At 40.3% G+C, this 13,326-nt stretch overlaps 1 protein-coding gene across 9 annotated transcripts in view; it reads right to left on the reverse strand.

Annotated features, from left to right (window-relative positions):
- The window catches only part of enox2 (ecto-NOX disulfide-thiol exchanger 2), a 247,092-nt gene that overhangs the window by 112,379 nt on the left and 121,387 nt on the right, over positions 1-13,326 (reverse strand). For all 9 annotated transcript variants that reach the window (XM_060887123.1, XM_060887126.1, XM_060887130.1 and 6 more), the window contains one exon: positions 12,499-12,645. In XM_060887123.1, coding sequence (XP_060743106.1) covers positions 12,499-12,645 — 147 coding nt within the window. The remainder of the gene's footprint in view (positions 1-12,498; positions 12,646-13,326) is intronic.

Here is a 13,326-nt window from a genome sequence, read left to right on the forward strand (position 1 = left end):
TTTACGAGTTTACGAGTCTACTTCAGTTTGGCCTCAATAATCTCTCTAAAAGCAAAAAAAAAGTTTGAATCGCTATCACACTCCATGCACATGTAAATAATCCACATGCATAAAAGACCATGCGATCATATGCAGTCATAACACTCTCTATGCGGGAAAAAAATGGTTTAATATCCATGCGCATATTAAATGCAACGATCCAGCGCTATGCTGAGATAATGACTCAGTGTGTAAAGTCCCAGTGTGTAATGATGACTGATACTAATAGAACGATCCTGTGCTAGGAAGGAAAGGAAATGCAGGTAACTGCAGATGAGAACAGATGCCATTTAGGATTCACTCGTCAGTGTAATACACCTGTGAAGCAGTGTAACAGAGGAGAACACAAACACAACACAGACTTTTAAGACGCCGTCGACTTCTCGCCTACATCTGAGAGCGGAGCGCTGACACTGAATGACATGTTTTTGCTAGCAAGCGTGGGTGGGTTTCTTTTAAAATGGGTTCACTTCACCACGTCGAGCCTCACTGCGCACACTACCCTCTTTTCTCATAAATACAAAAAAAAAATAAATAAAAATACTGCGATCATTCCCCCGGCTCAGAAAACTCAACTTTTAGAAAGGGGTAAACTGACAAACCTGACAAACTGATAAACATTTAATTATCCAGAAGGAGAAGAGTTAGGACTGTGTGTTCTTCCTGGCTCGGTGCACAAACAGGGTTTTCTCATGCTACGCTCAAATAGGGTCAAGTTCGCCTTGTCAATGAAACGATTCCGTATTTCTAGCTCATTTCAGCAATTTCTGCTATCTATACGCTCACTCAGAACAGAACACGAAGAATCTCTGCTCGATGCCACATGTAATTAGTAGTCTTTAGAAATTCCCTAAATATCTGAGCAGAATATTTAAGTATAATTATGTATAATGGAAGTAAAATATGTAGTAACATATGTCCTTGCTTTAGTCTATAATCTCCCCTGGATGCTCTAGACTTGTAGCAGCTGTAATCATAAACACTGTCCTGCGCTCATGCTAGGAAACACACAGCTGTTCTGATGTAATAGTATAGCTTCAGTATTCTTGAAATAATAAAGCTGCATCCCAAATGACACTGTATACGCGACGCTAAACACTACACAACGGCAGAGAATAGTGTACGTGTACGCGATTTATGACGTACATTTAGTTACATTCTCTCTATCTGGTGTTGCCCAGAAAAGGACGCCTTCCTTTCCGAGTCTTAGGTTGTCTTCCTCATGTCATCTCAGGGAGAGTTTCTTTGCCTCCTCTGGCTTACTCATTCGAGATCTAAATTTACATCCTGGTTTCTATAAAGCTGCATTGTCACAACTGTGGAAAGCGCTACACGATTAATGAACTGAAGTCACTGAATCCGTGACCTGATACACATACAGGTAAACAAATTAGATAGAAGGTTTCAACAGCAAAAAAACAATAAATAAATAAAATATCAGTATGCCTCCCCGGTGGCTTAGTGTTTAGCACGTTCGCCTCACACCTCCAGGGTTGGGGGTTCGATTCCCGCCTCCGCCTTGTGTGTGTGGAGTTTGCATGTTCTCCCCGTGCCTCGGGGGTTTCCTCCGGGTACTCCGGTTTCCTCCCCCGGTCCAAAGACATGTATGGTAGGTTAATTGGCATCTCTGGAAAATTGTCCATAGTGTGTGATTGCATGAGTGAATGAGAGTGTGTGTGTGTGCCCTGTGATGGGTTGGCACTCCGTCCAGGGTGTATCCTGCCTTGATGCCCGATGACGCCTGAGATAGGCACAGGCTCCCCGTGACCCGAGGTAGTTCAGATAAGCAATAGAAAATGAGTGAGTGAGTGAGTGAGTATGCCTCCCAGCCCACATAGATGTTAAACTCTGACACCTTTGAAATATTTACCGTATCACAGCAACTAGCCCTTAAAAGTCCATGGCAGCCATTTTTTGTTGACCTGTCAAGTCAAGTCAAGTCAAGTCAAGTCAAGTCAAGAATTTTTATTTCAACCATATATAGCTGCTGTAGTACACAGTGAAATGAGACAACGTTTCTTCAGGACTATGGTGCTACATAAAACAAAGACAGGGCTAAGGAATTAGTAAGTTAGTCCTAGCCACAAAAAGTGCAACTGTCCAACCTGGTGCAAACAGTGCAGGACAAGACAAACAAGACAGACAAGACAGTGCAGGACAAAAGACAACCCGAAGTGGCACGGTGCATCGTATCTGAATTCAGAGAAGCCTGAATATCCTGCATCTTAGTCTGAGAGTCAGGGGGCCATAACTACAGATCAGACATGGTCTCAATCTGGTCCAATTAGCGTTTGACGCTAATTAAATAATGTTTTTGAATGTCAACCCGCTTTATAAAAGTGTCACAGAAGACAGATGTTGGAGTCTGTATCACGCACATGCTGGGATTTGGGATCATCTTGGACCTTTTGTGGAAATTAGAGCCAGACTGAAAATGTACAACGTGATCCAACCCAACATATCCGGCACGTAAACAATCGGCTATGCCAGTTGGCATTTAATATCCACAAGCTGCACGCAAATGAAATTCGAATATCCCAGAGTCCTCGGGTCGAGCGATGCGTTAAAGATCCCTCTCTGCGACGCTGTTCCTCCCCAATGTGTTTTTGTTTTCCCACCAGTCTTGGTCTGTATGCAGCTGTGTGCCTCAACCTCTCCTGAACACGTCCTATTGTTAGAGTCCAAGCCTGGGACAAAGCAGAAGCGCAGTGACACATTTATAGAAAGTAAAAAATATACCCTATACTTTTGAACACTACACTTGCACCAATATTTCTGTAGCTTTGTCTGAGTCATGTGAGATCTCTAAATAGCATTATAGAGAACATGATTTGTACCAAGGATTGTTTTTTTTCTTATTTTTTTTGTTTGTTTTTGTGTGCAGGTGAGTAATGACACTGCAAAGGAAAGCAGAGCTTCAATTCAATTCGCTTGAACTGAATCAAGCCTAAAGTAAGGAGAAAGATGCATGCACTCAGTTCCAGTTTACGCCTACGGGTATTTTTAAAAATGTTCGTCGGCTTGGAAAAACTTTTCCAAAGATTTCCTCCAAGACGGAGAAACTGGGGGTGTCATCCTGCATCATGGAAACCTGTTGTTGTTTATTTTATGCGTGTCTAAATAAATGTGCCAGGACTCATCATGGTTTATCATGGCTGCTGATCGGCTTGTTACTTTATGGTTTGTAATTTCTTATTTGAAAATGTGTTTACAGTTTCAGTTCATTACATCCTCACACTGAAGCGCAGGAACATGATGCTGTCTGTACTCTGCTGCTTTGGTGAGACAAACTGTACTGCCATTACTGCCTGTACTGCTATTAAGCGGTATGTTCGAGCTTATCGACAGTGATTCGTTCAGCATATTGGTGCTCTTCCACATTTCTCATTCTCCACTGCTCAGTGCTCGAACTCCAGTTAGGTTATTTTTGACGAGTTTAAACGAGGACGGAAATATTTTCGGAAAACGCTGTTAAAAAAATTTGTGCCCGCGTGAACGGAGCCTGGGATTAGACGTAAAGGACGGCATGACAATGTGACAATAGGTTCAAGACTGGGTTTGCTTCATGAACTAGCAGGGAGACAAAGGTTATATAAGCAAAGAGAAAAAAGAGAAGGAAAGAGAAAGAACAGAGGAAAGACCTGATGTCCTGCCAATTTGGCATTCTAATGCAGCTGCACGTCTTCCCTAATCCCCAAATCTAACGTGTATTATTTGGAGCGTACGCCCGTCCAGGTCAATTAAAAAAATGTAAGGCCTAGTAGTCGAGGCTGAAAAGACAAACAGCTGGCGTGTGTGGATGTAATACCCACAGCTGCTCTGCTGCCATGTAGCGATCAGACGATTGCTCTACTGTAGGTGAGACAGGAAGCTAGGTCGGCACGTAGAGTAAACCCGTCATTCTACACCATCAAGAACCAAAGGGTGGAGAATGCAATCTGTAGAGCGCAGGCATGTATACGTCTGATAGAGGGGGTTTAAAAGAAGAATCGTTTTTCCTGACTTATATTACTCCAAAAAAGTCATCACTCTTGACTAAAATGATTCCCTGAGCTATATTATATTTACTGCAAGCCGTACACTGTCAGAAATACGTTTCTACACAGAAACGCTGGCTTTCCCCCAGGTACATATATTACAAACATTATGAATGCTCATGGCTCGAACAAATACGAGCACAATACCAGTTCCTGTGTACGGCTTAATAATTCTGTTTCTCTAAATGAAGATTGAACAAAGCTATACCATTGAGGTTACAACCAAACTGACAAGCTCTGAACAAGCTAACTAATCATCAAACTGTCCCAATTTCCTAGTTTGGTATAATTCAATAATAAAAAATAATCATCTGATACAAGGTTCTATTGGTGTATATTAAAGGAATTTATAGGAAAAAATAAATTAACCCGGTCCCTGTGGTAGAGAGCGGCTTATCGTGTGTGTTTATCTGCAATACAGACTTTATTGATTATACAGTGCATCAAAAAAGTCTCCAAACCTTGAGAAAATTCATACTTTTTTAGCAAAATGCCTTAGTTTATTTATATATATATATATATATATATATATATAAATATAGTATAGTATAGTATATATATATATATATATATATATATATATATATAAATATATATATACTTACTGTCTGTATGGAGTCTGTGTGTGTATGTATACTGGTATACATTTATGTGTTCCTCAGAGAACAATGTATATATATATATATATATATATACACAGGGCTCTCAAGTTTTGAAGACAGGCAAGAGTGACATCTCCAATGCCCCAGCGATATATTTTATTATATATACAGACTTTATTGATTATACAGTGCATCAAAAAAGTCTCCAAACCTTGAGAAAATTCATACTTTTTTAGCAAAATGCCTTAGTATATATATATATATATATATATATATATATATATATATATATATAAATATAGTATAGTATAGTATATATATATATATATATATATATATATATATATATAAATATATATATACTTACTGTCTGTATGGAGTCTGTGTGTGTATGTATACTGGTATACATTTATGTGTTCCTCAGAGAACAATGTATATATATATATATATATATATACACAGGGCTCTCAAGTTTTGAAGACAGGCAAGAGTGACATCTCCAATGCCCCAGCGATATATTTTATTATATATATATATATATACATTGTTCTCTGAGGAACACATAAATGTATACCAGTATACATACACACACAGACTCCATACAGACAGTAAGCTGAGTCATGGACCCCGGAGCTATGAGGTGGGAACGCTACTTGCGCCACCACTATGATACTGTTCCCTATAAAACCTAAAATACTTACAGTTGTCTTGCTAAAGGTATGACGAATCCTTAGAGTTTAGTCTGTTTAGAGTTTAGTCTATTAGTGTTAGTCATTCGTCTCAGTTTTGTGTTGTATAAGAGTCAGTGGAAAAACAAATCTTTTCGTCTGTCATCCCAAAGAGAGTCTTTGGTTTTCTCTGTTCCAAGTAGAGCCACATTAAAGAGCTAACAATCTGACCAAAAAAAATATAACAGCAAGAACAAGAAAAAAAAAAAAAAAAAAAAAAAACTCAGAACCCCCTTTTTTTTTTCCTGAAAGTGTAGTTATACACACCGGTGAATTTATGTTCTGATATATTGATGTAGGTCATTGTGTAGGTAGCAGACTACACGAGTGCTTTAGTTTAGACAAATAAAATACAACAGAGCTTTTATCCCTACTAGCATTAGAAAAACTGGAGCATTAATGACTCTGGAATCAGCGTGAACTGGCAGACCATCAAAGGAAACAACCACACAGTTATTACGCAGAAGAAAAAGCTGATTCACACTTGGGAATGTTGTTCTCGCTGCCTCCCTTCAGACGCAACAGGCAGAACAAACATTTACACACACACACACAGGCTCCCCCTAAGACATGAACCAACACTCACATACACACAAACATGGTTCGAAGGTAAGACTAGCTGTTGACTGATGCTATGTTGACTGATGCCTGGGGCTTCCTGAGACACAAAGTCTTTTCACTGCTTATGCAGATTTAGCAATTCAGCCAAGTGCAACCCACACCTCATACAAAACATACAACTTTTCATCACTGCTACGTCAAACTGACAACGAGAAGAACAGCAAGCGAGGTAAATAATTGCTAATTAGCTTCAGGCCTTGTCACTGTTCATCCCCACAGAGAGAAAGAGTCGAAGTAAAAAGAGAGAAAGAGCCGCACGACATACTGACTGACTGAATGCAGCTGTCCCTGGTATGGATCAGTGCAAACATTTAGGACACGTATCCGCAATCAGTTTGTGTCAGTCCTCATCTGAGGTGTCACAAGGTCTCGTTTCAACTACGTGCACAATGTTAGCACCCGGCACAGTGGAATGGCACAGAGTGTGGATGTACTTTTCACTTTTTTTTAGGCCTAGCAGGTTTTAGCTGCATGCATATGAAGCATGTCATTCCTGACATTAAATCTGTCTGTGAGGAATGACAATAATGACTTCACTTATTCTAGTGGCATTAACTGTATGTTATTCATCATAACATCTGTCTGTGATGAGAAGAATGACCAAAATGACTTGACTTAAGTTAGAATGTCATTCGTCTCATCAGAGACAGGTTTTATGTTAGGGTTTGATTTAGACTGGAGGATCACTTTCATTCCTAACATTACACCTGTATATGATGAGATAAATGACAATAATGACTTGATTTAATCTGGAGGAACTAGATGTCATTCATAATATTAAATCTGTATATGATGAGAGGAATTAAAACAATGACTTTATTTGTTTTAGAAGTACTACATGTCATTCCTGACATTCAAACTGTATGTGGCTAAATGAATGACAATAATGACTTGATTTATGAGAGAGGAAAGATACATCATTCCTAACATTAAATCTGTCTTAAATCTATAATGAAAGAAATGACAATAATGGCGAGATTTAGTCCGGAGGAACTATACACCATTCCTACAGTTAAATCGGTCTGTGATATGACAATAATGACTTAAATTTATTACTGTATTAAATTAAACTGTATGTCATTCCTAACACCTGGCTATGATAAGAGGACCGATAATAATGACTTGTCTTGTTCTAGAGAAACTACATTACATCTTATTCCTAACGTTACATCTGTCTATGATGAAACAAATAACAATAATGTCTTTTTACAGGAACTAGAAGTAATTCCTAACATCTGTCTATGATGAGAGGAATGCAGATAATGACTTGACTTGGTATTACAAATATTGTATTGACTCTGTATTACTAAGATGTTGCATGTCAATCAAGCTGGTATAATCCAGCAACCTTAAGCTTCTTTTGTTTTTGTTTTTTTCAATATCGGTTTACTGGTATACTAGTATTTTTCTGGCAAATAAAAAAATACTAGTATTTTTCTGGCAATTCCAACTGATCTTGAGCCAGCTGCTTGGTGCACTGTTGGACCTTGATCTCAGAGCTTGGTTCTCTAAAAAATGCAGCTTGGATGTTCTTCTACAGCTGAAGCTTAAAATGCTCTTCAAGTTGCACTGGGCCTCCTGTTTGGCTTGCCAGTTCAATTCTGACGAATAAAATCTACCTCTGTAAATAAGCTGTAAATAAAGATTATACTCATAACTAACCTTGACTTAATTTGATAACCAAATTCAAATTCAAATGTAAGGTCACATACACAACCATACAGAGTAGGACATGCTGTAGTGACAATAGCTAATGTAATTAGAATCACATTTAGTGTTTAGTACTAAATGGATTCATGTCTGATCTGATTCAAGCATATCTACATTGCATTACAAATCCAATAGTAATACAGTAAAGGCTTTTGATTAGGTGGACATTTTCTGACTGTATCTGTAATCTGTAGCTATACAAAATTGTTGTATCTTATACCAACACATCAAATAATGACATCATCACTATTATGTCAGTGTCACGTTTGAGTTGCGAATTATTGATAATAATTTATTGTCCGTGATATCTATAAGGTGGTCTTGTCATTGATGGATGGGGCATTTTATGTATAGGAATTATATATCTACAATAAAGAAGTAAGAGATGAACAGATAATGTGATATAAACAGACAGAAATACAGAGATGAATAGGAACCACACAACTCTTTTTTTCCTTACCTTTATTTATACCACACGAACTGTCTGGTCAAATGCAGTGATTTCAGTTAAGCTACCAGTTTACGTATTAGTCTGTGAAATAAAATGGATTAAATTCAGCTCAAAGAGCAGTAAAAAGTTCTATGCATCTCTAGTTGAGATCAATGATGTACTCGTCAGAAGTTAATTGAGTTGGTTTTCGTACACCATGAGAATAGTTCTGGTGTTTTCCAGCATTTTGGTATGGTTCTTTAACATATATACAAACAAACTAACAAATAAAAAACGTGTTCACTTTTGAATCCAGATTGAGATCCAGATCCTGGTGCACAGGTGAAAAAAGGCATTGTGTGCACTTACATGGAATTTGTGCCTGTTAGAATTTTCAACAATTTGCAAAATAATAAACCAACTAGCCAGCCAGCCATCAAACCAAGCAATCAGCCAACCAACCAACCAACCAGCCAGCCAGCCAGCCAACCAACCAACCAACCAACCAGCCAGCCAGCCAGCCAACCAACCAACTAGCCAGCCAGCCAGCCAGCCAACCAGCCAGCCAGCCAACCAACTAGCCAGCCAGCCAGCCAACCAGCCAGCCAGGTAGCCAACCAATCAGCCAGCCAGCCAACCAACCAACTAGCCAGCCAGCCAGCCAACCAGCCAGCCAGCTAGCCAACCAATCAGCCAGCCAGCCAACCAGCCAACCAGCCAGCTAGCTAGCCAACCAACCAACCAACCAGCCAGCCAGCCAGCCAACCAACCAACCAACCAACCAACTAGCCAGCCAGCCAGCCAACCAGCCAGCCAACCAATCAGCCAGCTAGCCAACCAACCAACCAAGCAACCAGCCATCCAAACACATATACACTTACAAAAATACAAGCCCATGCATGCCTCTGCCTACATTTCAACAAAATAGGTTTTACTACAGATCACATAGTATACATTGTCCTTGTCTAGCCCTACACCTTTGTGTGTGTGTTTGTTTGTGTGTGTGAGAGTGTCAAGTCAATGCTAAGCAACTACAACAGCCAAACACAGTCTTACACAAAAAGATGGATGGAGTCAGATAGTCCTGACATCCTCCCACACTTCCCTTTCACTAGAGTGCTCTGCTCCGTTTTTCTTCTCGGCTCAGCGAGAACAAAACCAGCCTGTTTCCTTTTCCCTGCTCTTCCACACTCATCCTCTTCAGAGTCAATCGATAGTGTCTTTAGCCGCAACTCCCGGGCACCACTTAGCAAAGGTTAATGCACACATGGTGGCAAAGGCCCAAAGCAGCGCTGCTTGCCTGTTCCGCTTCCAACCCGCTGCACTGCCGACCTTCACTTTCCAGTCTTGCTATGAAAGGCTCCTTTAGGCCCAGAGCTGTTTCTCAGCGACACAATCCAGACAGCCAGCCTTTTAAGATGTAAAAAGTGCAGTTTGGCAGGCGAAAGAGTTCCCTCAATTTTTTAAAGGAGTTAGTACCCCTAAGTGCTCAGTGAAACCAGGCAAGTGTGATTCACCATGGTTAGAATACCAAGCTGGTAAGCTGATGAGCATGGATGGTTATAATGGCCTTCTGCGGAGATGATATGAATTATGCAACATTACACACAAGTTTTCTTCAGAAGAATTGCTTAGCAACAAGAAGGCCTAATTCTCTCCAATCAGGCCGGTTTCATGGTAAGACAATCACAAAATTGAGTTTGGAAGTGGCTGCTGAGAAGGTTAATAAAACCACTTTTCAATCACTGGAGAAGTTTGTGTCAGGTGTCTGAGAATTTAGGGCTAAACTGAAAATAACTTTGAACAATATATAATTCTGACAGCGATGTGAGATTACAGAGCGTCGGCTGATGGTTGATGGCGTGTGGGCGTGGTTGCTGCCACTACATTACATGCAGTATATAATAGCTGTTAATCAGGCACTCAGATTACACCCATTTTTACCATCGGCATCTTAGGAATAAATACAAGGGTGCTAAAACTATGCAGTAGCCTAGTACCACGGGCCAAACTGAGAATTCCTGCAGGAATATCTTTAAAAAAAAAATAGGCTAAATTAAAACCCACTAAAAATCTCAAGCGATTAAAGATCCCGGCTAATTTCCTCAGGTCTCGAGCCTGGTCCTTGTGGGTTGCCAATCATGGTTTATTTTTAAAGAAAAGAACAGAAAAAGAATGACCAGTGAACATGAAACTGTAAGAATACTCGTGCACGATTCACCCATGAGGGTTGAGCAGAGTTGACATAGTGACATCAAACAGAGGATGAATAAGAAATGAAAGAGGTGAAGATGAAAGATGATATTTGGACCGGACCAAAGAGAGAAAGGTCTCATACTGTGGTGTTTACAGAACACTGTATAATCTTTATGCACCACTTGCTGAAAAGACAAATGTCTTTTACATTGAAAACATGTGTTGTTTAATGTACGTTGTTGATGTAAGGAGTAAGGAGGAAGTCTGTTAGTGGTTTCAAATGAGGTGTTTGGCCAGAAAGGGGTTGACAAATCAGTACTCAAATGTTTCTAGTGAAGGAAGGACAACATGGTAAAATATTCAGAGAATTCTGGACACGGTCAGGACCAGAACTGATCCAGGACCAGCTCCCTGGATGGGCTACTACAGTATAAGGAGGAAAGGTTAGCCACTTCAACACCATGCCTCTTCATAACAGTGAATCCATTGTATTCCTTGTGGCACTTAATGAACCTGCTCATAACAGTGCTGGATATTTAACTGGCATTTTTTTAACCAATTGTTATGGCAACAACGTGGTCTGTGCTGACCCTCAGACCTTCATCCGCTCCTATAGACAGGAGCAGAGATAGAACCTCACTAATGGTGTGCCATAGCTAACGAGATGAATCTATCCATTATGGTGCTTTAATGAGATTAAATCTGCATGGCTAGTAATTAGTCACCACCCTCCCCAGCATTAATTCCTCTCCTCTGAGACAACAAGAACCTCCCAGGCTTGGCTTTGCCAGAGGACATTAGAGTGTCTGGACACACTGTGAGTTGTTGTGTTTTCACTTTTTAAAATATATATTCTTCCCTCTAACGGGGAGCAAATCGATCACCCAGAGTCATGGTGGATAAGCGCAGGGCTTAATGACAGACGGGGCGGCTAATAGGCGATGTTGCTACAAAGGAGGGCTTTCTGCTAATTCTGGTTTCGAAGCAGATCTGCATGCTGGAATCATTCAGAACGGTAATGGAGCAAGGCAGCAGGGTGCTGTGAGATTCTCTAAACAATTCTCATTATTCAAATGAATGTAATCAGGGGCTTATCATTTTCAGATGGATGCTAATTGCATGGAGCAGAACACCGTATCTGATAAGTCTTATCTGATATCTGACCAAATGTAGAATTTCACAGCTTTTTGCAGTTTTGGGAGGTCAGTGGAGACTGTAGAGCTTCAGGTTTGTGTGTTCGTAATGATCGGGAATCTTTCCTTTAGCGCATGGAGTCCATGCAGTAAGGAAAAGGAGTGGTGTGAAATGGGCAGATTAGATTAGTGCCCGAGAAGCTTTGATCACACTGGCTGCCTTTGATCTGCACATCCGGCTCCTGACTGCGACCGTGCCACAATGGCCCATTTCACTTTCATTTGTGTCAGCTGTGAGGGTGTATAAAGAACAGAGCATGGATGAGAAGCACGTCGTTTGCATTCGTTTAAACACTAATCACAGTCACTTCAGGCTCTGAGTGGCTTCGCTGCTCCAGAGGCAAACAGGACCACCAAGAGTCAGGAACTAGCAAAAAGAGTGACGATTGCATTTGCCTGCGATTCTGTGAGAAACATCCTGATGTCTCACGAGGTGTTGTGATCTCTGACTGAGACCGGCGCAAATCTCAACACAATAACGACCTGAGAAGATATTGTCGTCTCATCATCTCGTTAACTAAAGTGGACAATTCATTTCATATAATTAACAACACAGCGAGCATGCCATCTCACTCGTTCACAGGAAAATACAGAAGGTAGCGGGTCAGTCAGATCTCAGCCTGAGGGATGACTGTCTTTTTTTTTTGGGTCTGTGCAAACCTCACAGGATGCTCAAAGAGGTCAGATTCTACAATAGTCCTGCTGTTTACTTTACTGCTGAGACATCAATCCTGTGCAGACGGCAAGAAAACACCTTCTTTTAAACTCCCAGAAACTGCAAATAGCGCTGTTTTAAGTATAATAACAAAGGACAATGCTCATGAAAGGAAAGCTCTAGACTTTTCTTCATAATTCTAATTTTCGTCATAGGCATGAATCCATATGTGTCAGATGCCACATTTAAACACATGAAAAGTTTGTAAAATTCCAGCCCACACCTACCTGGAGGAAGATTTGGTCTCTTCCGTTTCTTGCTGCCGTTTTCAGGACTGCTCTCCAGAGGACACTCGGACGCCAGAGGCCCATTGGAGTTATTAAATTGCAGAGGCTCGTTGTTGGTTGAGGGGTCAAAGGGTAGCGGGTTTAGTCCTGTGAAAGAGACACAAAAAATAAAGGCACACAAACTGTCAAAAGTGCACTGAATTTAATCAACATTTGACCACACCCAGGAATGAACCCTGGATAGAGGACACCACATCAAACCATCTTAGACCACAAACTCGGGAGATGTCAAAGACAGAGATGATACGTTGTGAAATCCGAACTTATACCACAGCGTTCTTTCTCATTTGAAAGGAAAAAAGCGGGATTATCAACACAAAGGTCCCCAGTGGTTATTAACCCCTCTGGCTTCTAATCCGACCCCATTATTTAAGCAGACTTGAAATTCATGCGTACTACAGACGCGTACTACAGACTACAGATGCGATCAATATCCAGAACCTACACTCCTGATTCTCCTCTGTGGAAAAAAAAAAAGAGATAAGACAACAAAGGCCAAATTATTGAACGAATTATGGATTCAATAAGAACAAGGATAACGCCACTAAACCGAGGCACAATAAGGCAATAATTAAAGTGATTGTTCAGTACATACAGGTGTCGTGTTATCTCCTACAGTAAATGTAAGGTTCCATTCAGAAAGCAAATTGGAATCACAGCCCTGTTCTCATGCAATATTCATCACCAATCCCTTTGCCTTTTCTTTTTTTTTTTAAGCCCGGCTTTGTTTTTTTTTAAAAACAAAAATAAAAAACAGGAAGGGCGGAG

Source organism: Tachysurus vachellii, chromosome 14, assembly GCF_030014155.1.
Source record: "Tachysurus vachellii isolate PV-2020 chromosome 14, HZAU_Pvac_v1, whole genome shotgun sequence".
Classification (NCBI taxonomy): Eukaryota; Metazoa; Chordata; class Actinopteri; order Siluriformes; family Bagridae; genus Tachysurus; species Tachysurus vachellii.